Raw genomic sequence first — 26,184 nt, 5'->3', positions numbered from 1 at the left:
TAAAAAACAACAAACATTCTGGCAAATAAAATGCAGTCAAAAAGTACCTGTGAATGTGATGCAACAGCAGTACGTTCAGGGAAGTGATTCATTATGGGAATAATAGCTACTTCAGAAATGCCCACACATAGAGATACAACACAATAGGTAACCTATAATGGGCTGGAGTAAAATCGTGACTTGAAAAGAGGAAGTTAAATTGCAGACAAACGGAAACAAATATTCCTTGTCTCTTTAAAAGATATTTAGCAGCTTTATTGAAGTTCTTTCCAGGGCCACTAGGTGTATCTCTGTTCCATTTTTCGATCAGCGCATCCTCTCTCCAACAGGGATGAGAAGAGACCTCGGCATTTTATCAAGCAGGTGCACCCTGAATCGTGAGGAGCAGATAAAAAAATATTTCAGTTCTTTAGTTTTCATGTTGTTAAGACAAGGAGGGTTGCGCAAGACCCAGAGCAAATGGTCATCTGATGAAGGAAAACATTTTGGATTAAAAACACTTATTCTGGCTGAGGGGGACCCTTTAGTTTGTCTTTATTCTGCGAAATTGGACCGAATTATGACGAAGTATGAAAAAGCAAGTTTTTAACCTTTGAAATGAAAAGTCCTATTTTTTCTGGCAAGGTTTGTGTCCCTGATTTTAAAGAGCAATGCACTCTGAAATAACGGAAGATGGCACTAAGGAAAATTGTCTGAGGTGACGACGAGTGGTGGAGATCAAGCCTTATGGTAAATATACATGTACGCAAATATGACTGTTTAAACATGTTACTCGGTCCCAGCTTTTGTGTACTTTTATCAAATGGGGATTTTAAACGCGAGCCTTTGTGTCGAGGTTAATTGTAATATATTGGAAAGGAGGTGATAAACAAGTTTAGACTGCCTAAATGTATTTAATTTCATGCATAATGTGTATATTGCATAGCCTATATAATTATCCTAGAGTTATGACGAATTTCAATTGGGGATGATGGAATTGTGGCTACATTAAACGATGGGGCATATGTTGCTATAGATGCTTGACAATATGCTCCTGTTCAGCTCTCTGGTGAAATCTCTCTGTTGGAAGCTCACACACTCACGTGCCTGTATGTTGAATATGAAAATGTGATACATCTACTTTCATAAGGGTCAGTTGTGCTGATGCCAGTTGCACAGGTGCTTAGGTCCAAAATGCTCTGTCCATTTTAACGTCAGTTGCAGTCCTGAGAAGAGACCTAACCCTATTCAGTGCAATACAGATAGAACACCATCCTCACTTGATGAAGGAAAATCAATTTCCACCCTTAATTGAAATTAATCAGCCAAATGACTTGATATTAATTGACCCATAATTAAGGATATATACCTCACGTTGAGTTGGGAATGTCTTAGCCTTCATTAATTAATGTCAATGGGTATGTTCAGAGACGACTGAGTAGACAATTAAACATTTTATGCTATGAAGAACTGAATGTATTATACAGTAAATCGAGTAGGCAGCGTTTGATGGGCAAGTTCAACACTATTGGCTATAGGCACCGGGCACCAGAAAACTGGATAAATGCGGTATTTATGTGCGCTCAATTCATAGCCCACAGACAGGACAAGGTACTCATAGCAGTAAAAGACTGGATTACTTTATTTGGCTTTGCGAAATAGTCGTTATTGATATTATCTACAATATGGATATTTAAGGCATGTTTGATATGGGGGATAAACTCACCAGTTATCATTATATGATCTTCAAGCTATTGGTCATTGACTTACATCGATTGCTATATGCATAAGTGGGCATTTTTCAGATAAGCTTCTATACAATGCGCTCTGGCGTGGTGCTGTTAATTACAGTTTTATTGACATGAACACTGCATGTTGTGTCGTTTTAGACACATTGGATTTTGCTCCTGTAAAAGCTTATAAAATGAGGTAGTAGGTAGGCCTAACCAATCAAATCGTACACAATATTAGAGTCAAGGACACAGTTGAATGTGATTTGAAATAGAGAGCGATATGATTAGTTGCTCTCAAGCATTTCGCTACTCTCGCATTAACATCTGCTAACCATGTGTATGTGACCAATAACATTTGATATTGTAACGCAAGCACAAACAATTATCAATTATGTCTGCTGATTTGTGAGAGCAACGAGTAAAATATTAGCTTTTTCCCGTAGCCACATCTTTAACATTGAAAGTAACATTCAAAATTGTTCCTATAAATGTTAATTTAAATGGCTAGCTAAATAAAGATATGATTTTGACTCACTCAACTCAACTAGAATGTATGGAAGGAGCCAAATTGATTTGAAACAATGGGATACAATGTTGCTAATGCTAATGCTTAGGCTACTGTTATTTTTATTTTTTTACATTTATTTATGTTTATTTATATTTTTTAACATCTGTGTCATCAGTAGTTCATACCTCCAATAGTCTCAAACCATTGATCTATTGTCAAGCCAGTAGCCTGAAAGGTTAGAGCTTCTTACAATAATCTACCTTCTTTCCTTTAGCCCCTGGCAGACTTTAACTCAGCTACCCACTCTGTACATGGGAGGGAGCTAGTTCATAAATAATGGAAGTGTTGACTTCTGTGTTCCTGTTGTTTCAGGTGCGTTACTTTAGAATTATATGGCCGATTTAATGTACTCACCCTCAAAATGTTGGTTAGGACATTTTTGGAAAAGTTTCTTTTTCAGTGCATTATGCACAGTGCCTACCGTTGTGCTAAATCAACAGCCTATGACAAATGACCATTGATGGCATATTCTATTGTTCAAGTACAGAAAGTCAACTCCAGGTCTCATAATGCATTATTCATCTAATTTCCCTTATTTACAAGTATTGCAAAAAAAAAGTCTGATTGCCAAATTGTCATTGGAATAATACTCTTTTCATTACAGTATTGGCAGAGAGCCTCCAACTGTCGCATGTCTTTGTACATAACATTCTCTGTCTGTGCATTTATATAGCAAGATGACCTTCACCAGTTTTTCTTTCTATACTACTATTTTAGAATTTTTATTTTATTTTTAAAAGCTAAATATTTTCCCTTGACAGATTGCATGGACAGTATTGGCACATGATCACAGTCAGACAGTGTGGCTTTTAGTTTCAGATAATAATTCCACAAGCTAATAGACATGTGGGAAGCACACCTGCTTTAGCTATGGGATGGAGAATATGGAAGATATCTGCTATCCTTTCCTCCTTAGATGATTGCTGTGGAGTTTTCTGTTACAAGTTCTGACATGGTGTTGTTTAATTTGGGGCCATTTTGGAACTGTCTGCATTTTTTGCAAATTTTCTAGCATGGGCTCCAAATGGCCCCTCTAAAGAAGGCTTTGTGAGTATCCTGTGTCATGGATGGTGTTTGGGATTTGCCATGGTAGGTGGTTTTGCATGTTAACTAGCCATTTGCTGGTTATTTAGCCCAACAGTCTTTCTTCAACTCAAGTGGACTGATGGTCTCCTCTTGTCAACATGAGAGCTGAGCTTAATGGTTATTTGCTGTGTTTTTGGTCAGTTCATTATGTCTGACTGATCAGAGGTGGGAAATGGGTGCAGCGAGAGCATCAGCTCTGACAGGGAGCACAGCAGGCTCTGGGAAATGGGGCATTAATCAGGTCGGAAGTGTGTGTGTGTGTACCCATGGAGGGACGTTGGAGCACCCAACCTAATGAGTGGACAGAGGCACAGAGCTCTGCTGTGGCACCTGACCGACCCTCTGGTCTGATGGCTCAGGTTCTCACCTGAGGGCATCCAGTCCTTTTACACTTCTTTTGTCCATTTCCTGAAGAAAACCAAAACACATAAAGTGAAGCACAGTATGTGCCAGGGACTCAAAGTGCAAGACAAAGCTAAACGGCCTTAATGGACTTTTATCTCTGTGTCCCTGTGAGGAGTGCAGTTTTTGCTTGTTGCTTGCTTCCTCTCATCTGTACTCCACTTCTCACCTATCCACAGCTGTTGGAGTGAAAGGATGTCTCAGCCAATCGATCAGAGTCCTGTAGTTCTAAAGGTGAGAGAGAGCTGGGCCACAGCAGCGCTCTCACACTTTCCAATTCAGTAGGCTCTGTGTTTTCACAAGAACACCTGTCCTTCCACTCAGGGGGGTGGCTTTTAAAGCCAGATCAGAGCAAAGTGAAAAAATATTGGATTCATATAGAGAATTAACAACCACAAATGCTCCACTAAAGTTTTGACTCATTTATGTCTCTTAAAGAAAGTTTTGCCCTCTATTTGTGCCCATTAAGAAACCAAACCCAAGTTTGAGTCCCACCAGGGGAAACTAGCTGAGTGTAGGTTCTGTGTTTACTCTCTCCAGCTCACAGGCTTGGCCCTTGAGGGCATCCCAGTCCCTTATGAGCTCTGCAGTAACTAACTGACTAATTATTGCTTTGATGTAAACCAATTTTAGGGGGCCCCCTGGATCCTAGGGGTGGGCTAAAGTGGAGCCGTAAGACCTGTCTGCCCCAGGAGAGCTGGGCTGGGGAGAACCCGCCACATTTGTATTAGTGGAAAATATTATCTAATAGTGGAGTTGATAATTTTCTAAGTATGATAATGACTTTCCCACGCCTCCTCCTGACCAGGCCTATTCCCTGTGCCCTGAAGTGAGAGAGTGGGAGGTAGTGTTTCTCACTGAGCACAGGGACACTCGGAGAGAAGGCAGGAAGCTTTTCCATTTTTTAAAATTTCACGCCAACCTAGTGCTTCAGCTGTGACCCCTGGCAAGAAGGCACGAAGATGGCAGCCAGGTGAACCAAGTGGAGGGAAAAAAACAGATGCCCTCCCACACAACCAATCCATCCATGCTGCATAAATGTAGTCAAATGATGAAAACATGTTTTCTAAATACAGGCTCTAACAAGGGCTGTGATCAGCTGATCACTGCCTCTCCCACCTCTACTCGCTACCTGTCCCGGTCTTTTTCCATTGATTGTGTTATCAATGTGTATTCAACTTGTATTCCCTTTTCTTGCATTGTTTTGTTTGTCAGTTCTTGCTTCATTTTGTTCAGTGTCTTGACACCCACGTGAAATGCAGTTAAATATAAACTTGATTTGAGAGAATTGACCCGATTTGCTAAGTAGAAGCACCAATGAAGCTGTCCAGTTATGATGCTGTTTATCATCTTGGTAAACAGTGTAATATGGGGATGTGAGACCAGAGGAGGAGGCTTTCTTAAGGGGGCTAATTAAGGATAAGGGGGTAAAGTAGGGAGTTGTGTAGGCTATAGTGTGCTGTGTGATGCAGGACTTCACCAGAGCTGCTGCAGACGCTGGGAGTAGAGCAGGCTGAATAATGAGCAGCCACGTCACCCCTGTCGTCATGCACTTCAGTGCTCCGCCACGAGCTGCAGGCGTATGCTGGGCACCATACGCTGTGTGTTTCTCTCTGTGTGTGTGTGCAGTTTGTGTGCAGTGTGTGTGTGCAGTGTGAAGCGCTCACGGCTTGCCATTACAGTTTTAACTTCTCCATGTTCCCAGTACTCCAGAGCACTGAGGGGCCATCAGAGTTGATGTGACATGACAGCACAAGAAAACCTGCTACAGTCAGAGGGACTTAAGCAGTAATTGAGTAAATCATGGAATTTGTTAAGTGTCATTAGCCATAATTAAGATGGTAGTAATGATGAAAAACCAAAATGGTGGATACTACTACTTGTATTAGTGATTCTACTCCTACCGCTGCTACCAAATGTAATTGATGATATTATTGGTATTATTGGTATTCTATCATTTTTTATTAGTAGCACACATAGTGGTGGTGGTCATTTGTCATATGATCATTATTGTTTCTTAATCGTCATTTCCTAATGGATTTACTATAGATTGTAGATTTCTTCTTATTAATGTATGGATGCTGGATGTATTCATCAGTCTTTATTAATAACCCCAGCCCTGGGATTTCCCCCAGTTTGGAGACAGGCCTCAGTGGAGCTGCTGCAGTCAAGTCTAGTTACTCACTTCCTCACAATGTGACTGACATGTTTTACTGAAGGATGGTGATACAATGGACATTGTCACAAACGGTGCTCAATTTGTTAGGAGCACAGAGGAGGCTTCTGACTCCTGTTCTTAATTCACAGCGACATCTCACTGTCACACCGCAAAATCCCCAAATCACACCCTGGCCATGGCGAACCTGCTGGCTAAGCATCCACTGAAATAGTCATAAGCAGTCGTCTATAAATTCCCCAAAAGCCTTTATTGGAGGTGAAATTAGATCATTAAGGTCAGTGGGAGCTCGCATGGATGTAAACCACACAGTGATGGAAGGTTTAGTCTGTTGACTGACTGCCACCATAACTCTGCTTTGTGCCTCTATGTTCTCTATGCTTTACAGCTTGGGCTCAAATAATAGGCCGTTTGTTTTCCAGAGTACACCTCTATATAATCGGGGACCTTCCAGTGGCTCCTATGGGGAAAAATGTGCTGAACCTCATTAAACGCTGTTCATCCACCATTGTCTCTCAGTCTATGTACTGCGTAGCCATGCCTTTTCTGTGATATTTTGCCACTCCGTATACCCGTCAGTTTATTAATAGGGTAATAAATGAAGTGGTGATGACGTATTGTGATGCATCAGGTATAGATTGTCTAGAGGTGAACAATGACATATTTTTGACATAACATACAGTCATAACATTGCGTCCCATTTCAAAGCTTCCCATTTCAGCATTGACACTTGGCTGCAGTGTCCCTGAGCAGGTTAGTGATTCGACTCACACTGGGACAAGTTCCTGCACTGGATCTGCTCGAGGCATGCTTCTCCATGTACTCTGGGAACCAACAACATACTAAAAACATGGGGGAAAAAATTGAAAAACAGGATTATACATGAGTTACTCCACATGCAAAATAAATGGCAAGGTTGATTTCATAGATCCCCTCTTTTTGCTTGAGCTTATTATGTTGGGGTTCTTAAGCAGGGGATTTTCAAAGGATTTGTTAAATGGATATCTTGGCCACGTGTGAAATTTGTTCTCAACACCTGGAAGGGTTTAATCACACACAGAAAGTATGGAAATTGGAGGCAAAGTGGCAAACATTTTTTGTCCCCATTTAGGGAAAGTGAGGAAAATGGAATGAGAAATAATTTTCTAGAAGGAAAACATGAGCATATAGTACAGCATTTAATTGATTTTCCTTTTGATTCAAATGACATCAGGGTGACACTATTGTATTGCTGCAGGTATGACGTAGATATTACAGAGTGTTAAGGTAGCTACCATAGGTTTGTGGCCCAGTGTTGCTGGGATGTGTACAGTACATTACCACCCCAGAGAGATTTAGCTTTGGGAGAGACCTCACTAAACTCCTCTCACCATAGGCCTGTTTGAGTTAGATTGTCATAAGGATTAAAGGACACAATCTGATCTCATCCTCTGTGCACACACTCATTTACTTCATCTCCCTCACACAGTGCAGCACAACATTGTAACCAAATCCTGCTTTGCTCCAACCAGCCAGCTATCAACCCTCCAGCCAAACCTTGCCCCTCCTGGATTCTGAAAAAAGATTAGAGCCAAAGCCTTGGTTTTTATTTGCTTGTCTGCAGTCTAAATATTTGTCTGGTGTGTCAGAGATGACAAAGGCTTGCGGCGAGGTCCATGTGCAGTTTTTCTTAGCCTCCCCCATTGTAAAAACCTCACAGTAGTTTTATAGCCTCATTAACAATACAGTACACAATCAATGCCAGAGGTTTTCATTTCATTCCGCTGTTTATCTGTTTGCCTAATTATTCCAGGGCGCAGACTGCTTGCTATGCATTTGTTTGGATGCATATCATTTGTATGCCTCTGTCAATAGATGCGATTTGTTTTGAAATATGGTTTTGTTGCAAGGGTTGAAGTGAGAGTGGTACCAGTAATGAATGTGTTTGGCTATATACAAAAAATAAGTGATTGCAAATATTACCATTGGGTACACCTAGACATCTCATCTGCTGTGTCTGGGATGGTTTAAAACTATCAGACCACTGCAAAACTCCTTCAACCCAGAGCACTTAATTTACATTTACTATGGGTGATATAAAGCTCTGTTCCAACCCTGTATCCTTGTATATTCACACACACATAAGTGTACTTAGGTCTACAGGAAGACCAATAAGCGGACAGATCTGCTTGACCAACCTAAGTGTTTCTTTCAACTTGCTCACAGCTACAGTGTATTTTTAGAACTGCTGTCTAAAAATGTCCAACCTTAGGGTGTGCTTAATGTCTTGGGGTTGTGGGTTGTTAGGATCACTTCATCTCCCCATGGTGTCAACCTACTTCACCACTGGGCCACTCATTTTAAAGTAACTTACTACATGCAGAGGCATCATGCCCATAGGGGGAGCTTGGAACACTTGACTCCTCAGATTTGTCCTGTTTAATATATATATAGATACATATTTTGTATACATTTTTGTTGTTGTTTCTCTGTAATACTACTAGCCATCTAGACATTTTCTGAAGTTGGCTTTAGCTAGCCCAGTTATGTTCCCAATCTCCAAATCTCATAACTAGCTACTAAGAAGCCATTTCAGCCTAGCAATCAAGTTAGAGTAGCTAGTTTGTCTAACTATCTTAGCTGGCATGCCTGCTGGCAAGGTTGGTAGACTTTAGAAAAGCAAGCAATAACTAAATGTACTGTACCCAGATTATAGCATTATAGATACCGAGCAGCATATTTCAGTTAGGAAGATACAGACAGCTCAAGAGGTATGCTTAGATATGCAGAAAAATAGACATTTTTTTTTTTTGACAAAGAATTAAGCGTAATGATTATGACTCTAGATTGCAGGAAAAAGCTGTTTCATGTGTTTGAAAAGTGCTAAATTCTTCAACCTAGCCCCCCTCCGGACCACCTCCCGCAGGTACTTTGTGCCCCCTCAGATTTCTGGGGAGAATGACACCCCTGACTACATGGTTACTACACTACATTGTATAGTCTCCACTCCGAATGCTGATGTCTCTACGTTTTGGTCTGAACTTTGAATGATGTTCCTGTTCTGCTGCTGTCTCTGAGTCCGTGACTCTGTGTCATTGACTCTATGTGTGGCGGACCCAGTACAGTAATATTGATGACAGGCATCCTATATTGGGAGGACATAAACCCACTTTGTGTTTCGCTGGGAGATCTGCCGCTGTTTTCATGTCTGGTCTAAATGAATGGCTGATCTGAATCCGCCCGTAACTGATTCCCTTGGAGAGCTAGAGCGAGTCGCTTCTAGTTACAAACTAACCTCCCATTCCTCCTTAATACTTATTTTCTAAAGACGGGTTGGTTGTTTAGCAACAAAACCGATGTGTGTGCAACTATGGGGCAATACATAAAGGGTTGGCTTAGATCGTGGACAACATGTAAACTATATTTAATCTCCAATGTTTATTGAAAACATAAATACATTTGCACAATGATTTGTTGGTTAGCTAGCTAGCGAATTTTAGACATATTAGCATAGAGGTGTCATCCCAGCTAGCAATGAGGAACTGGCCCAGAAGCAGCCCTCTTCCGGGGGGCCGGAACTGATTGAATCGGCCCGGAATCGGGTGTCGGACTCGGCCCGGAATCAAATTGAGTGACTGCCCAGAATCGGCCCAAGTACATCGGGGCATTTCCAACTACAGGAATTCAGCCACTTTGCCGGCATTTGACCAGAATCCCTCCAGAAATGGACCGATGCAAATTGAAATAAATGTATACAAAATTACCCAATTTAGTCATTTTAAATATTACTATTATACATTTTATACATACAAATTATACCCATCGACAAAAAAAAAAATGGTGTCAGAGGGAAATACCATACACTTTGTCAGCTTGCATGCGCTTGGCCCGCCACAGCATGATGGGACAAGGACATCCCGGCCAGCCAAACGCTCCCCTAACTCGGGTGATGCTGGATCAATTGTGTCTCGCCTCATGGGTCCCCCGGTCGCGGCCGGCACGCGTCAGCTCGGGTTTCGAACCAGCATCTGTAGCAATGGAGTTTGCACTGCGATGCAGTTTCTTAGACCTCCACGCCACTTGGGAGGCTCCATCTACAAAGTTTTAATGCTTATCAATTGCGTTGCACAAAGTATCAAAATACAAAAATACTACACACGACTCTTAAAATTGTCAATTTAAATGTTCATTTAAATTATCACAGAAACAATGAGAAAATATGGAAAAATAAATTAGGAAAAGTAATGTATAAATCAGCCCGCGTAGTCATCTGCCAGAGAGTATCCCAGAGCCCCATGAAATACATTTGGGACAGATAAATGTCACTGGAGTCGGCCCAAGCCCCAAATAATACATTTGGGCCAGATAACTCACACTGGAATCAGCCCGAACTCAATCCCCGCATCGTAGCCATAAGTAATACTGCCGAAGGCAGCACAGACTCGGGCCACATGACTCTCAGCCGAGTGTCCCGACTCTCACCCGAATCGGCCCAGATCCTCTGTGCTAGCTGTGATCAGTCAAAACACCCCAAAACAAGACATGGTATTAAGAACAAGATGAAACTAGCTTAAACTAGCCACCTATGATTCCCCACATGGCAGCTTCTTGTTATTGTTGCTAGCTATCTGTCTATCCAGAATCACACAAACTTCTGCCTCATTAAATCATGTGCAACGTTTTCGTGACATCAGCTAACCCGTCTATAGAGGATGATCCAAATATAGCTTTCAAATATTTGTTTTATGTACCGTACTGTATGCAAGGTGGAAAGGTTACTCTCCTAAGATTTGGAAGTAGCCAGTTAATGTGCAAGGAGAAGCAAGTCAACATGTCGCATTACCTCAAGGCTCGGTTTGCAACTTTATTATGTTATTCTTCTGAGCATATTTCCCTAATTAACGTCAATCTCCTTGTTGAGTAAACATGTTCAAAGGGGTGCTCTAGTCATAAGAATATGGATGCTCTTAGAGAATGTTTGGATCTCTTTTCACATTTCCATGCTAACACTGTCATAATTGAAGTTTCTCTATGTCCCCCACTATATGTCTATGACAGGTGTCATCGCATTGTAAACAAAATAGGATTTCCTTCTCTCTATGAACATGATCTTCTTAATTCTCCCTCCCTGGTCTGGAAGAGGAGGAGGGCTCCCTTAACTAATGCCCAGTCACTCAGTCAGTCTGCTACTTGCACATGATTGATGAGGTGTCACTAGGCAGACTGTGATTCCCCTGTGCTCTGCTTGATGGCAACATAGCCAGAATGTAACAGCCAGTAAAGCCCTGCTCTGTTCATATTTCTTCTCTCCACCTCAGTACTAATTAATTATTTTTTATTTCCTGCAGGATATAGACCCACGCCTCGACTGGGGTTGATTTATCTGTGGAAGACCTGCTGCAAATGGCTGCCCTGCCTGCGTCGCCAGGATGGAAAACAGGACTGTCAATAGGATGCGGCCTGACGAATAGCAGCAAGTGAAGATGTTGCCTCCGTCAGTGTGAAATCAGTGGGGAGTACTTGCCATGCAAAGAGCCTTTGAAAGTTTTGACAGCCGCACGTTTGGGGAGGCCTCACACTTTTCCTTTGATTGTACCCCTTTCTGTGGGCGGACCTAAAGTGGATTTTTGCTGCTAGCGCTGCGGTGTGGTGAGCCCTAGTTGGTGTGTGTATTTACTGGTGTGGCAGAGGGAGCATGCCCCTGCAGAGGCCTGGCCGTCTGAGGCTGCACCCTGCCTGGAGGGTCATGCAGCCCCGGCTGGGCGTAGGCCTGGGTCTGGGCCTGGACCTCACCTTCCTGCTATGGATACTGAGCCTAGCACAGCAGGCCCTGGTCACGGCCTCTCAGAAACTGGACGAGACGGACCCCGTGGTCACCACCGTCTACGGCAAACTGAGGGGCGTCAAGAAGGAGCTCAACAACGAGATCCTGGGACCCGTCATTCAGTTCCAGGGGGTACCTTATGCCGCACCCCCCACGGGCGAGAGGCGCTTTCAGCCCCCGGAGCCGCCCATCTCGTGGCCAGAGGTCCGTAACGCCACGCAGTTCGGCCCGGTCTGCCCTCAGACCATCGTGGAGGGGCGTCTGCCAGACGTCATGCTGCCTGTGTGGTTCACTAACAACCTGGAGATAGTGTCTTCTTACGTACAGGACCAGAGCGAGGACTGCCTTTTCTTAAACATATATGTTCCCACTGAGGATGGTGAGTTAACAGCAGGACCAACAGGAAAAACAGACCTAAACCAACAACCCCTTTTAAAATATTTTCCTGTGTGTTTTGTACTGACAAGAGTGAGAAAAGCATGACCTCTGCATGTTTACGTGCATGACACTGCTTTTATGTGTGTGAGTATGTATGTGTGTGTGCGCCTCTATGTGTGTGTGTGTGTGTGTCTGTGTGTGTGTGTCTATCTGTGAGTGTGCGGCTGTTCATCAGTCTCCTGATCCCTTCCTCACGCACATCCTCCTGTTTACCTCAGCACGTCCATTCAGGTGAGACTGGTTCCTCCTTTCCCCTCCTCCTCCTGCTTCTCCTCCTCCTCACTCCTCACTCCTGACTGATAGCAGGTCATCATCTGTCCATTGTGTGTAGGCACAATGAATAGGGCTCATCAAGGAGGAAGCTCATGTAAATAATGATTATTGATTGATTTACTGACTGATTGATTAATGAACTAAGCCAGTAAGAGCAACCCACTGGGCACAGATGTCAATTCAACGCCTATTCCACATTGGTTCAACGTAATTTCATTGAAATGACGTGGAAAAAACGTTGATTCAACCGGTGTGTGCCCAGTGGGAACTCTCTTTGCTACCACATTCTCTCCTTCCTCAGCAGTCAGATAGTGGTGTTGCATGCTCCAACTGTCCTTAATGGAGCTCCATGTTATTTTTTAGTCTTCTATTCATTTTACAGTAAAAAGAATATCCAAGGAATGTGCCAGGAAACCGGGCAAGAAAATATGTAGACAAGGAGGTATGTATGCACTGGAATAAATAACAGAGAAAACAGAGAAGGGAGGGCCGGTGGCATGGGGCCCCAGAGAGAGGCGTCTCCCCTCCCCAGTCAGCGATCCACCGAGAGGTGAGGAGAGGAAGTGGGGCCCTCTGATTGGCTGCCAGGTCCCAGGTCAGAGAGTATCCTGTAATTGATGACGTGTGTGAGGAGTTAACTGTGGTGAGACGTCGGCCACTCTTAAATTAGATGGGCGCACGGTGAACTTGCAGAGTCTAATCTCAATTAAAAGGGATGGTATCGCTGTTCCATTGGCTTGCTCTGGCTTTATCGATCATGGCTTCATCAAGATAATGTTCTCTAGGCTCCTTCCCTCCCCACTCCTCCCTCTTTCTTTCTTTCTCTCTCCTTCCTTCTCTCCCTCTCTTCTGCTGGCTGGCAGAGTGGCAGTGCATTGTGCCTCTCAGGGCCGGTGACAGCGCCCTTGATAAGGCGTGTGGTGTTAATGCAGCCACTCTGGCAGGCAGGAGGCTGGGGGGGGCGCTCATTATACATCCTCTCTCTGCACCCTCTCTCCTCTCTGCTGAGCTACACACACCGGGCAGGGCAACCCCTCTCCAACCCTCCTCCCCTCCGAAGATTTGGGTTCTGGCATATCAGGCTCCGACACTGTTATAGCAATGCCAACATATCCCCACATCACCTCAGATATTCCATCCCACTAGCAGTCCTCCAAGTCCCTTAATTAAACATATATACCCAGAGGTAGTCACACATATAGTATTTCGTAGACATATACAGTAGCTCCAATGTACAGTTGAAGTCAGAAGTTTACATACACCTTAGCCAAACACATTTAAACTCAGTTTTTCACAATTCCTGATATTTAATCCTAGTAAAAATTCCATGTCTTAGGTCAGTTAGGATCACCACTTTATTTTAAGAATGTGAAATGTCAGAATAATAGTAGATAGAGTGATTTATTTCAGCTTTTATTTCTTTCATCACATTCCCAGTGGGTAAGAAGTTTACATACACTCAATTAGTATTTGGTAGCATTGCCTTTAAATTGTTTAACTTGAGTCAAACGTTTCGGGTAGCCTTCCACAAGCTTCCCACAATAAGTTGGGTGAATTTTGGCCCATTCCTCCTGACAGAGCTGGTGTAACTGAATCAGGTTTGTAAGCCTCCTTGCTCGCACATGCTTTTTCAATTCTGCCCACAAATTTTCTACAGGATTGAGGTTAGGGCTTTGTGATGGCCACTCCAATACCTTGACTTTGTTGTCCTTAAGCCATTTTGCCACAACTTTGGAAGTATGCTTGGGGTCATTGTCCATTTGGAAGACCCATTTGGTAGACCCAAGCTTTAACTTCCTGACTGATGTCTTGAGATGTTGCTTCAATATATCCACATAATTGTCCTCCCTCATGATGCCATCTATTTTGTGAAGTGCACCAGTCCCTCCTGCAGCAAAGCACCCCCAAAACATGATGCTGCCACCCCCGTGCTTCACGGTTGGGATGGTGTTCTTCGGCTTGCAAGCCTCCCCCTTTTTCATCCAAACATAACGATGGTCATTATGGCCAAACAGTTCTATTTTTGTTTCATCAGACCAGAGGACATTTCTCCAAAAAGTACGATCTTTGTCCCCATGTGCAGTTGCAAACTGTAGTTTGGCTTTTTATGCCGGTTTTGGAGCAGTGGCTTCTTCCTTGCTGAGCGGCCTTTCAGGTTATGTCGATATAGGACTTGTTTTACTGTGGATATATACAATTTTGTACCTGTTTCCTCCAGCACCTGCACAAGGTCCTTTGCTGTTGTTCTGGGATTGATTTGCACTTTTCACACCGAAGTACGTTCATCTCTAGGAGACAGAACGCGTCTCCTTCCTGAGCGGTATGACGGCTGCATGGTCCCATGGTGTTTGTACTTGCATACTATTGTTTGTACATATGAACCTGGTACCTTCAGGTATTTGGAAATTGTTCCCAAGGATGAATCAGACTTGTGGAGGTCTACAGATTTTTTGTCTTAGGTCTTGGCTGATTTCTTTTGATTGACCCATGATGTCAAGCAAAGAGGCACTGAGTTTGAAGGTAGGCCTTGAAATACACCCACAGGTACACCTCCAATTGACTCAAATGATGTCAATTAGCCTATCAGAAGCTTCTAAAGCCATGACATAATTTTCTGGAATTTTCCAAGTTGTATAAAGGCACAGTCAACTTAGTGTATGTAAACTTCTGACCCACTGGAATTGTGATACAGTGAATTATAAGTGAAATAATATGTCTGTAAACAATTGTTGGAATAATGACTTGTGTCATGCACAAAGTAGATGTCCTAACCGACTTGCCAAAATTATAGTTTGTTAACAAGACGTGTGGAGTGGTTGAAAAACGAGTTTCAATGACTCCAACCTAAGTGTATGTAAACTTCAGACTTCAACTGTATATACCCAATATACCTTTACTAACTAATCATATCATAACTTGTCCCCTCTCTCCCTGTTCCTCTTTGCTTAATCATATGACCCCCTTTCCTGCCAGTCAGAGACACCATGTTGACCCCCCTCCCCCACACTTAACACGGAAATTGGAGTGCCGAGTGCAAGCCAATGAAGTGGCTGATCATACATTTGAATGTTTCTCTTAAATGTTCACTTGATGATGGCAAAACTGCAACAACTATGTTACTGTGTTTTGCTACATTGTCTATTTCCATGTGTTCTTATTGCCTAAAAAAATGACACAGCTTCCTCTAAGTTAGGGATATAATTTATTGATTGCAGTGCTTCATGGGTAAAGCAGTGTGATGAGATGGAATGATGTTTTAGTCACCACAAGCTGCAACACACTGATGTATGTCTAATTCATTTTTTGGCACTGATCACTCAGCATTTTCCCACTGCAATTATCTACTCACTCTATATCTCGGGTCACTGTGGAAGCACACACAATTCAGGCAATGCGTAGAGCTCAAGGACATCAGTAATGCAGTAAAGAGTCATGTTTTGTGCCTCTCTTTTATATGTTTATTAGTAGGCTATTTTTCATCATTCTCATCATTCCACGTTGATAATAGGATTTCAAATGTACAGATCAGAATGTCTCAGTCACATTGATTGTTTCAGGGGAGAGCTAATTCATCCTCTATATCCTCTGTAATACTGCAGAGATTTTCAGTTAATGTTTGTATTCATTCAATGTTGTGTTCCTCTTTGGGCATATGTAAAAGAGAGGCACATTTGAAGTTGAGTGTTGTGTAATTCAGGTTGAACTGTGATAGTGTGGTACTTCTATTCTACATCCGGGTTTCCCAAACTTTTTCACTCGGGCCCGCCTTCCAGCTTTTAGGACCCCCCCCCCCCCCCCCCCCCCCCCCCCCCGCGCGCGCGCGCATTCACCACGTCTATTTCTATGGGCACAAGCACTGTGCACTTTTCACACCCCTCTTGTTGGCGGAGAGAATTGTGCAGGTTTAAGCTTATTTCTTGCAAATCTACACATTTCGTCATGGGGTGCAAATAAAATGTTGCATTTTTAAAGCAAATTTTCTTGCAATTCTCTACATTTTGCCATGTCTAATGTGTATTCATGTGATTTTTGAGTGACTAAAAAATGACAACAAAATCTATAGGTAAAAAAATCTAAATAAATGACTAACATGACAAGAGGAACTGATGATGCTCTACCCAATGTGTGTTCTACTATTACAACTTTCAAGAGTAAGTTTAAATCTGGACTGAGTTCCATGCATTTTTTAAAACACTCCCCATCTAGTAAGATATTAGTTAGGTTTTTCTCCAAATTTGCATCCACATTGAGGGTATTACAGAGCTGATTTAGAATAGATCTGTGTGGTTGGGGAAAGTCGGTGAAGCTTAAATAAAGCTCTTTAATCAATTTTGGGATGGTTTCTATGAGCTGCTGTTCAGTTGTTATAGTAGTTCTGCAGTACTCCAAATAACTGGAACCCAGTGTAGTTAGTGTTATGATGAAGGCTGTTTTACACATAGAGTGATATATAGTTGCCCTTAGCACTCCCACCCCCCCTTTCCATTTATGAGGTCTCGTCCCAGTTTTGTAATGGTTGAAGGGGGCTCCTGGGGGAGGTGCAGGACCTCAGGAATAGATTTTTACAGCTCCAATAAGTTTCCAGCCTTCTCCCTACTGTCTCCCCGGAGAGAAGCTGTCTGTAAAACCTGGGCTAAAGTTTTAGTTTTAAAGGTGTGCTGTAGCTTTCTTTATGTGGGCTGAAGCACTGTGGGTGGGTGGGTGAATGTGTATATGATTTGTATGTTCCATGTGTTTCAGTCTTTCTCTGTAAGAGAGATCAAAAGAGGCAAACCTGTGTGTTTGTGTTTGTGCGGGCAAACGTGGGTGTGCATTTGTAGACTTTTCTGTACACATATAAACGGACTTGTTCTCTATCAGGAAATCAGAGATAAATTGTTCCAGTGGTGACTGTAGTGCTAAGTGTATTCAATTTGAGCAGAAGTGTACAATGGTGGGCTCAGCATTCATAAGAATCAGGCTGTGAGTGAAGTCATTAGAGTTTGGTAGAGTTGGGAAATGCCCTATATGTTATTCATGGTGGATTGGATTCTCTCTGTGGATTGTGCATGCACATATAGTTGTTATAGTAGTTCTGCAGTACTCCAAATAACTGGAACCCAGTGTAGTTAGTGTTATGAAGTATGTGTGAGTCGTGGGACTGCTCTGTAGACTTAACGAGGTGCTTCCAGACTTCGTGGCAAATCTAATCTGTTAATTTTCAATTGATAAATGCTGATTCCACTACTGAGAGCCACACTTCAAGTGTATTTTCAATCTGAAAAAGTAATACCTCACCTGGTTTTGATAGCTCCGTGCTCTCACCGTGAGTTTCCATCAAATGAGGTATGACAATGTTGATTGGGAAAGTCTCCCCTGATCTTTTATGCTGTAGCAGGAAGAATGGTGGCTGAACATTTACTATTGTTGTCATACTAAGATGTTTCTGTGAAGGTACAAATGGGATTCCAAGGTTCCAGTGTTGACAGCTTCAGTTAAATATTAATGACGACTGTATTATGATAAATAAATGAGTATCTTCATTTTTGAATCTTTAATAAATGGCATTAAACTGAAGATAACAGTCCAGGCATTGCACTTATTATAGAGCTAGTAGTAGGGAAACAAGGGAAAACTACAGACCTAATATGGCTTTCTGTGCTGTTCATTTCTAAGAAATTGTATTTTGATGCAGTGTGAAATGCATTGCAAGCTCTCATGCATATTTAAAATATACTGTTGAATCAACATAGATATTGCTGCCGACAAGTAACAGCTTTTTACCATAGTTTCAATTTCATATTCACAGACATTCTTTATGGGCCTTTCCAAAATGTCCTTATATTATGTAATGCATGAGGCTGCAATGATGGATGACATTCAACAATGACAATGCAATGAGTAGAGAGGGAAATGTTCCCACATTTAGACTTAGTTTTCTTTCTAACAATCTGTGTCAATACCATGTACTATAGCCCTAGTGTTGATGCACAGACGTACAAGCACTGTACAGTATGCACATCTTTGTACTTTTACACATGCTAACATATGTTCTTCGCAGTAGGGTTTGATTCTATCACTTCATTTTTTTGTGGCCTCATGGCCTATTCCTCGGAATTCAGAGCAGGGTTGAATAGAGGCTCTTTAAGAAAACACAGGCCCGGATGTGCAATGCTGCAGTGAAGGAGAAAGAGAAAGCGAGGGATAGAAAGAGGGAGAGAACGAGAGAGAGAGAGAGAGCGCCAGTGGGTGATATAATGTTTGGACCGACTTGGTCGGTGGCAGCTGTGATAAATTCTGAAACGCCAATTCACCGCGGCCCATTTTAAAGGGCCAGGCCACACTTTAGTGCAGAGTTGCTGTGTGCCCCATTTGAACTACAGTGGGAAACTGTTAAACATCATCTTCCTTGACATACAATCCACTAATTGCCCAAGGACATGTTTGCTATGTGTCAGAAGACTGTGAGGTATAACTCAAACAGAATGGTAATGCCAATGGCAACCTGTGATGAAATGTGATGGTACAGGAACCTTGATTTCAGGATGATGCAGTATTGGAAAGTGGCTTGTTTGTTGGTTCTGTGATGAGTAAAACCCCATAGGTTTTATATAGGCCTTACATCATGGATACCTGGGACCGTATACTCAGGATACCTTGTACTATACCTGTTTTTTCTATTTGCACTGTAGTCCAAAAGTGTCAATATATAGTACATTAACCAATTGCCATTGATAGTTGTACATCAGCTTGAACGTATTTAATAATTGTCAGGGTGGGCATTTAAATAACAAGTCCACATCATCAGGCTCATTTCTGGCTACCAACTGCACACCCATTCTTGTGATCAGGGAGTATGAAATTTGGTTTTAGCCGACTGCCAAGTCACTTTAATTATGGTTTATGCTAAATTAGGGAGTGTCGGATGAAACAGATTCCGTGCTGCACTTGGCCCTGTTCCCGGTTGAGCACAGTGCATTTTCTCAGTAAGTGACAACTATTGAACCTGAAGAAGAGGGGGAAGAGAGAGAGAAAGAGAGCGGGTTGGAGTGACAAGCTGTTGCAGATGGCCACCGTGCAGGGGAATCTAAGTAAATGCAGGTTTCACCTTGACTTGATAATGGGAACAAAGCACCTGACCCAGAGTGTGTTAATCAATGGGTTTAAGTTTACCTCCCAGCTGCTACCTCTTCTACAGTCTGCCTGTTTACTGTAGAAAGGTCATTGGCACATTTTCATTCCCATGTAGAAACTCATTTTTAATACTTTTGGCCCCCGTAACAAATATGTTTAAATGACAGAGGTTAGTCTTGGAATAAGAAGTAATAAACTGTAATTTGCACATACAGTAGTCCATAAATCACTTAGCCAGGAGCCACGTTCTACTGAGGTGCTCCATATCAGAGGGTGTCATTAATAAATGTTTAACCGCAGCAGTTGTCGAGGTGGCTTTCAGATGCATATTAAAGATAAATCCATGAGGATTTGAAACCATTAAGTACCTTCACCCTGTGTTCACTTGTTTTAATGTTTAATTTCAAACAAAAATCAGGAGTGGTCGAGAATGGTACATGTGGGACTTGAATACTCCGGGGACTAAGCCATAAATTACCCAGGTCTCCCTTGCTCCCACTTTCCACCAAACATTTCATTATTGGCCTGGAGTTAAAGCCAGTAATTAGTTTCACCAATCCACGGAAGTGTGACTAATTGGAATTTAAGGCTTCTGTCGGTCAAAGGGACAGCAGATAACTTGCTCCCTGCCCGGCAATCTCTTACACACTCATATACAGTACACACACACACACACACACACACACACACACACACACACACACACACACACACACACACACACACACACACACACACACACACACACACTCCCTCACAGACACACACACACACTCCCTGAAGTATTCAGATACAGTCCACCACAGCAAAATCAATGGTCCTCTTTGTGTCTGCACAAAGGCTGCAATAGACACCTCAGTGCCTCTAATTAGACGAGAGCTGTCAATAACTCATCACTCCTGTCATTAAGCATATTGGCAACCAGGAAATGGGCCGCAGTCAGTTTTTTTTCACTGGTTCAGCGGCTCGCCACACCGTCCGTCTCCCACTGGTGACAGTGCACATTGTCGTTATAGCGGGGGTCATTTAATCACAGAGTTCATAATGTGTGCACGCAGCTAGAAAAGTAACATGTATTCTGGTGGGTGGCCTCTCCACTCATCTTGCAACCAGGCGACGCTCTGGTCTGACAGGTAAAGGCAAAGGTGATGATTAATGGAGGGGTGGAGGAGTACATTAAGTGACGATCAGAAAACAGGCAGACTGGGAGAAATCAGCCTTGAGGTCCGGCCGCGCCGAGCAGGTTCCACAAGCAGTTGAAACTATGAGGAGTTCACCTTGAATATTAATGGCTGGGCAGAGCCATCAATCCCTGTGGCAGCCAGGCAGAGGGAGAGAGGGAGAGAGGTAGGTAGGGGAGCTTCAGTATCAGACCGCTATGGTTATTCTGTGTCATCTGTGCAGCCTGCTTACAGCAAAATTGTATGTGGACATGATAGACAAGTCATAGCAAAATATTTTTCAATCCAACTGCAACTACATTCTAAGAAAAAAAGGTGCTATCTAGAACCTAAAAGGGTTCTTCGGCTGTCCCCATAGGATAACCTTTGAAGAACCATTTTTGGTTCCAGGTAGAACCCTATTGGGTTCCATGTAGAACCCTTTCTGCCTGGAGTTCTGCCTGGAATCAAAAATGGTTCTACCTGTAAGCAAAAAGGGTTCTCCTATGGGGACAGCCGAAGAAACCGGTTGGAAACCTTTTTTCTAAGTGCGTAGACAAGAAATATCAAGATGTCCTATAAGTCAACTAAAGTAAATCCTGGCCAGACAATTTGTATCTATTTCTTTTCATTAGATAGATATTCAATGAGGATACTGTACAGGTCAAATCCCTTTCTTACTCAGTTTTAAAATTGAAGAACAGGAATGGTGGCATAATCCTACATTAGATATACCTTTCTGCCCTCCAGTGTCGATAAAGGATCCAAAAAGATTCACCTATGATGAAAGCAGGCATTTGAAGTCACCAGAGAGAGTTTGATTGGGGTTGCTGGACCCACTGGCTAAGAAACAGTATCCCCATTAATATTCATTCAACAAGTAGACATTCGTATGAAAAATGGGCAGAGGGGGAAAAAAAACGATGTATATTGTTTTACAGTGTGGTAACTAAAAAATAAACCAATAATTAGTACACTACAGTGCATGAAACCAAAACAACTACAGATCTATTCAGCCAAAACAATCACACAGAATCTTATTCGTATATGTTTAATTCTGACAGTCTGCAGAGTGGAGACTTGTTTGAGCTGAGTATACTCCCCTGAGGTGTTAAAGGATGTCAGTGCAGAGTTAAAAGCAGACATCAGAGTCCGGCTGCGCCAATCACATGCCTCACTTTGAGTCAGTAGTCGACTCTATATAGAATGTGCACCATTTCAAGTCTGAGTCACACTCCTTTTTGTGTCTGACTAACTTTGGATCATCCCACTCAAACCGCACCCCGAGCTAGGATGTGATGCTTTGTTGTCTATTTTATGTTTGTGGGTGTTCGCCAGAGCTGAGTGTATCAGTGTCTCTGTGTAAGAGATCTAAGCCCAAAGAAGTTAATGTTAGACATCAATAATTCCATAAAGCAGAATTTCATGTTGAGTCAGAGGATAACATCATAAAAAAACAGTGCATTGAGAATGCGTTCCAGACTCCTTTTGTGCTGTCACATTGTGACAAGAAGGGCTCTATTCAATCCGTAGCGCTGAAGATCCGCTTCATAGTGCGATTGACAATTAAAGGCAATGTCTCAAGAGGCAACTACCTTTATATTTTATCTTCCGCGTTCCGGGTTGAATCCAGACCGAAGAATATGACAGTATATAGCATCAAATGCTGTAGTTACATTACTGTCATATGATTTAGGAATTTTTCAGTTGACCCCATCAGTGTTAGTAAATCATACATTTGTATGCTCTTGCATGTGGTATACAGATGTAGGATCTTAATTTGACCACTCTTTTGTTGCTGAGAATGTTCCATTGCAGGAAATGCAGATGAGCATTGTGATTGACATACATTTACTGAAAACCCACAGTAACAGGGTTATATTAACAGTATTGTAGCCTATTTTTGGCCAGGTTAATAATAGCCTAACCATGGATTAAGCAACATTATTGACTACGCGTTCTAATCCAGTTTCTGCAGGATTATTTCGCTGTGAAATTAAAGTCAAATTAAGATCCTACACCTACATCTGTACTTATATGCCACTTTTTGACACCCTCTAGCTACAGTAATTTTAGCATAACCTTTAAAATAGCAGGATCTTCTCTATGAATTATGCTCGAATAATGTCTGACTGTTGCAGGCAGCACAGGACCCAGGAACTGCATTCATGCCATCAGAGTTCATTTTGTGGGATCACTAAATTCAGTTCTGCTCAGGGTCACAGTGAAGAATTCCAATAGTATTGGACAGGCAATGGTCAGGGTCACGTTTGCCATCTCCCTCCAGCGCTACTCCATAAAGAGCTTAATCGGAAGCCTTAGCACTTAGACCAAAGGTCAACACAGACCAGAACCACAGAGAAAAACTGCAACAACATTCAGACTCTCCAAACATTACATTCCTGTAGGGCCAAATAATTTTTGTTGGAGATTGTAACAAATGCAAAGAGCACATTTTCTGTGTTTTTTTCAGGAGGATTTATGACTTGGTGATATAAAACGGCACGCTATACTCAAATAGCTAGCAGCGATTTAGCCACTAAAGCTGTCAAGACTCCAACTGTTGGTCCTTATTAACCAGTGTAGTGGCATTTAGGAAGCCACATGACAAGCTTGGCTAATTCTCTACCTCCTTCCTCGTAAAAGAAGAAGAGAATAAAACTCAGGCTGAAAATCAGGTTAGCCCAGTCCACAGATTTGAAATATCAAGTTTGTTAAATCACACTGGTCTTTTGCTGGTCCCTGACGTTTGAATAATCGCAGGAAGACAGCCTGGCTTTGGCTTTTAATGTGCTTGATGGTAGTCCACTGTGACTTGGCCCTCTTTGTTCTGCTGTTTAAATGTTCTATCTAGCTGCTGACACAGAGGCCTGTGTTTAATTGTATTCAGGGCTCTTTGTTTGGGATTTTGGAGCGCCATTATGCCAGGAAGTCGGGTTAATTGGTGTTTCTGCTGATAGGAAGGACCTTTAAACAGCTCAAACTGAGTTTGACATCTCTGGCCAGATATTGCTCAATGCCTCTCAAGCCACTGCTATAGCAGATCAGTAACAGGATGCTAGTTTCACTGAGGCAGTGTGGAGCAACAGTTCCCACTGTACTGTATATCACAGGATATCGGAACAGCGACTTGTTATCATTTGCTCTTGTGACACCTGTCTCAGTGCACTCAGCTGCTGATGTCTCAATAATGGGAAAGAAGGAAACCTTAACTACTCACAAATTGTGTTTGCCAAACGTTCCCATAAATCAAAGGATATTTGCACCTGACTGATAACTTGCTTTTTATTTCCAAAGGCATTTCAAAGTTTGTCAGGGAGATAAAAGTGCACCAAAGGAATAGGGTGTGAAATGCTGTTTCTTTTCAAATCATTATATTTCTGGTGTTTCTCTTAAGCCCTTAGAATTTATGGTCACCTGCTTGTCGCCTGCAGTGCTTAGATGATGAAGCAGAGGCTCTCCACATTAGTGGCCCCCCAACCCTAAGATCCTGCTCTCTGATATCTGCCACTGTCATCTTCCTTCAGCCAGTCATCGATATGCCTTGTTCTCAGTCTCAGCAAACAGGCAGTGCAAATCAAATAAAATAAAATAAAATAAATTGTCACATGCGCCGAATACAACAAGTGTAGACTTTACCGTGAAACTGCACCCAACAGTGCAGTTCAAGAAGAGTTAAGAAAATATTTACCAAGTAGACTAAAATAAAAAGTAATAATTAAAAGTAACACAAAAATAACAATAATGAGGCTATATACAGGGGACACCGGTACTGAGTCAGCGAGCGGGGGTGCAGGTTAGTTGAGGTCATTTGTACATGTAGGTAGGGGTGAAGTGACTATGCATAATTAGTAAACAGCGAGTAGCAACAGTGTAGAAAAGGGAGGGAGAGTCAATGTAAATTGTCCGGTGGCGATTGTATAAGTTTTTCAGCAGTCTAATGACTTGGGGGTTGAAGCTGTTGAGGAGCCTTTTGGTCCTAGACTTGGCACTCCGGTACCGCTTGCCGTGCGGTAGCAGAGAAAAACAGTCTATAATTCGGCTGACTGGAGTCTCTGACAATTTTAAGGGCTTTCCTCTGACACCGCCTATTGTATAGGTCCTGGATGACAGAAAGCTTGGTCCCAGTGATGTACTGGGCTGTACGCACTACCCTGTGTAGCGCCTTACTGTCAGATGCCGAGCAGTTGCCATACCAGGCGGTAATGCACCTGGTCAGGATGCTCTCAATGGTGCAGATATAGAACATTTTGAGGATCTGGAGACCCATACCAAATCTTTTCAGTCTCCTGAGGGGGAAAAGGTTTTGTCGTGCCCTCTTCACCACTGTCTTGGTATGTTTGGACCATGATAGTTCATTGGTGATGTGGACACCAAGGAACTTGAAACTCTCGACCCGCTCCACTACAGCCCCGTCGATGTTAATGGGGGCCTGTTCGGGCCCGCCTTTTCGTGTAGTCCACAATCATCTCCTTTGTCTTGCTCACATTGAGGGAGAGGAGGTTGTCCTGGCACCACACTGCCAGTTCTCTGGCTTCCTCCCTATAGGCCGTCTCATAATTATCGGTGATCAGCACTACCACTGTTGTGTCGTCAGCAAACTTAATGATGGTGTTGGAGTCGTGTTTGGCCACACAGTCATGGGTGAACAGGGAATACAGGAGGGGACTAAATACACACCCCTGAGGGACCCCAGTGTTAAGAATCAGCATGGCAGACGTGTTGTTGCCTACTCTTACCACCTGGGGGAGGCCCGTCAGGAAGTGCAGGAGGGAGGTGTCCTTAACTTAGTGATGAGCTTTGTGGGCGCTATGGTGTTGCTGTAGTCAATGAATAGCATTCTCACATAGGTATTCCTTTTGTCCAGGTGAGAAAGGGCCGTGTGGAGTGCGATTGAGATTGCGTCATCTGTGGATCTGTTGGGGCGGGATGCGAATTGGAGTGGGTCTAGAGTGTCCGGGAGTATGCACTTCATGGCTACCGACGTGAGTGCCACAGGGCGGTAATCATTTAGGCAGGTTACCTTCGGTTCCTTGGACACAGGGACTATGGTCGTCTGCTTGAAACATGTAGGCATTACAGGCTCGGTTAGGGAGAGGTTGAAAATGTCAGTGAAGACACTTGATAGTTGGTCCATGCTTTGAGTACATGTCCTGGTAATCCGTCTGGCCCAGCAGCTTTGTGAATGTTGACCTTTTTAAAGGTTTTGTACACATCAGCTAACGAGAGCATTATCACACAGTCATTCAGAACAGTTGGTGCTCTGGTGCATGCTTCAGTGTTGCTTGCCTCAAAGCGAGCATTAAAGGCATTTAGCTCATCTGGTAGGCTCATCCGACAAGTGTCAGAGCCAGTGTAGTAGGATTCAATCTTAATCCTGTATTGATGCTTTCCTTGTTTAATAGTTTGTCTGAGGGCATAGTGGGATTTCTTACAAGTGTCCGGATTAGTCT

At 42.8% G+C, this 26,184-nt stretch overlaps 1 protein-coding gene across 2 annotated transcripts in view; it reads left to right on the top strand.

Annotated features, from left to right (window-relative positions):
* The first annotated feature begins 340 nt into the window (after positions 1-340).
* LOC109902985 (neuroligin-1) overlaps positions 341-26,184 on the top strand; it is a 264,549-nt gene continuing 238,705 nt past the window's right edge. For both annotated transcript variants that reach the window (XM_031785958.1, XM_031785956.1), the window contains exons 1-2: positions 341-729; positions 11,272-12,126. In XM_031785958.1, the coding sequence (XP_031641818.1) occupies positions 11,619-12,126 (508 nt within the window). In that variant the 5' untranslated portion in view covers positions 341-729; positions 11,272-11,618. The remainder of the gene's footprint in view (positions 730-11,271; positions 12,127-26,184) is intronic.

This window comes from Oncorhynchus kisutch, linkage group LG13 (genome assembly GCF_002021735.2).
Source record: "Oncorhynchus kisutch isolate 150728-3 linkage group LG13, Okis_V2, whole genome shotgun sequence".
Taxonomy (NCBI): Eukaryota; Metazoa; Chordata; class Actinopteri; order Salmoniformes; family Salmonidae; genus Oncorhynchus; species Oncorhynchus kisutch.
The sequence above is the reverse complement of the archived record's forward strand: the minus strand, read 5'-3'. Positions and strand labels throughout refer to the sequence as shown.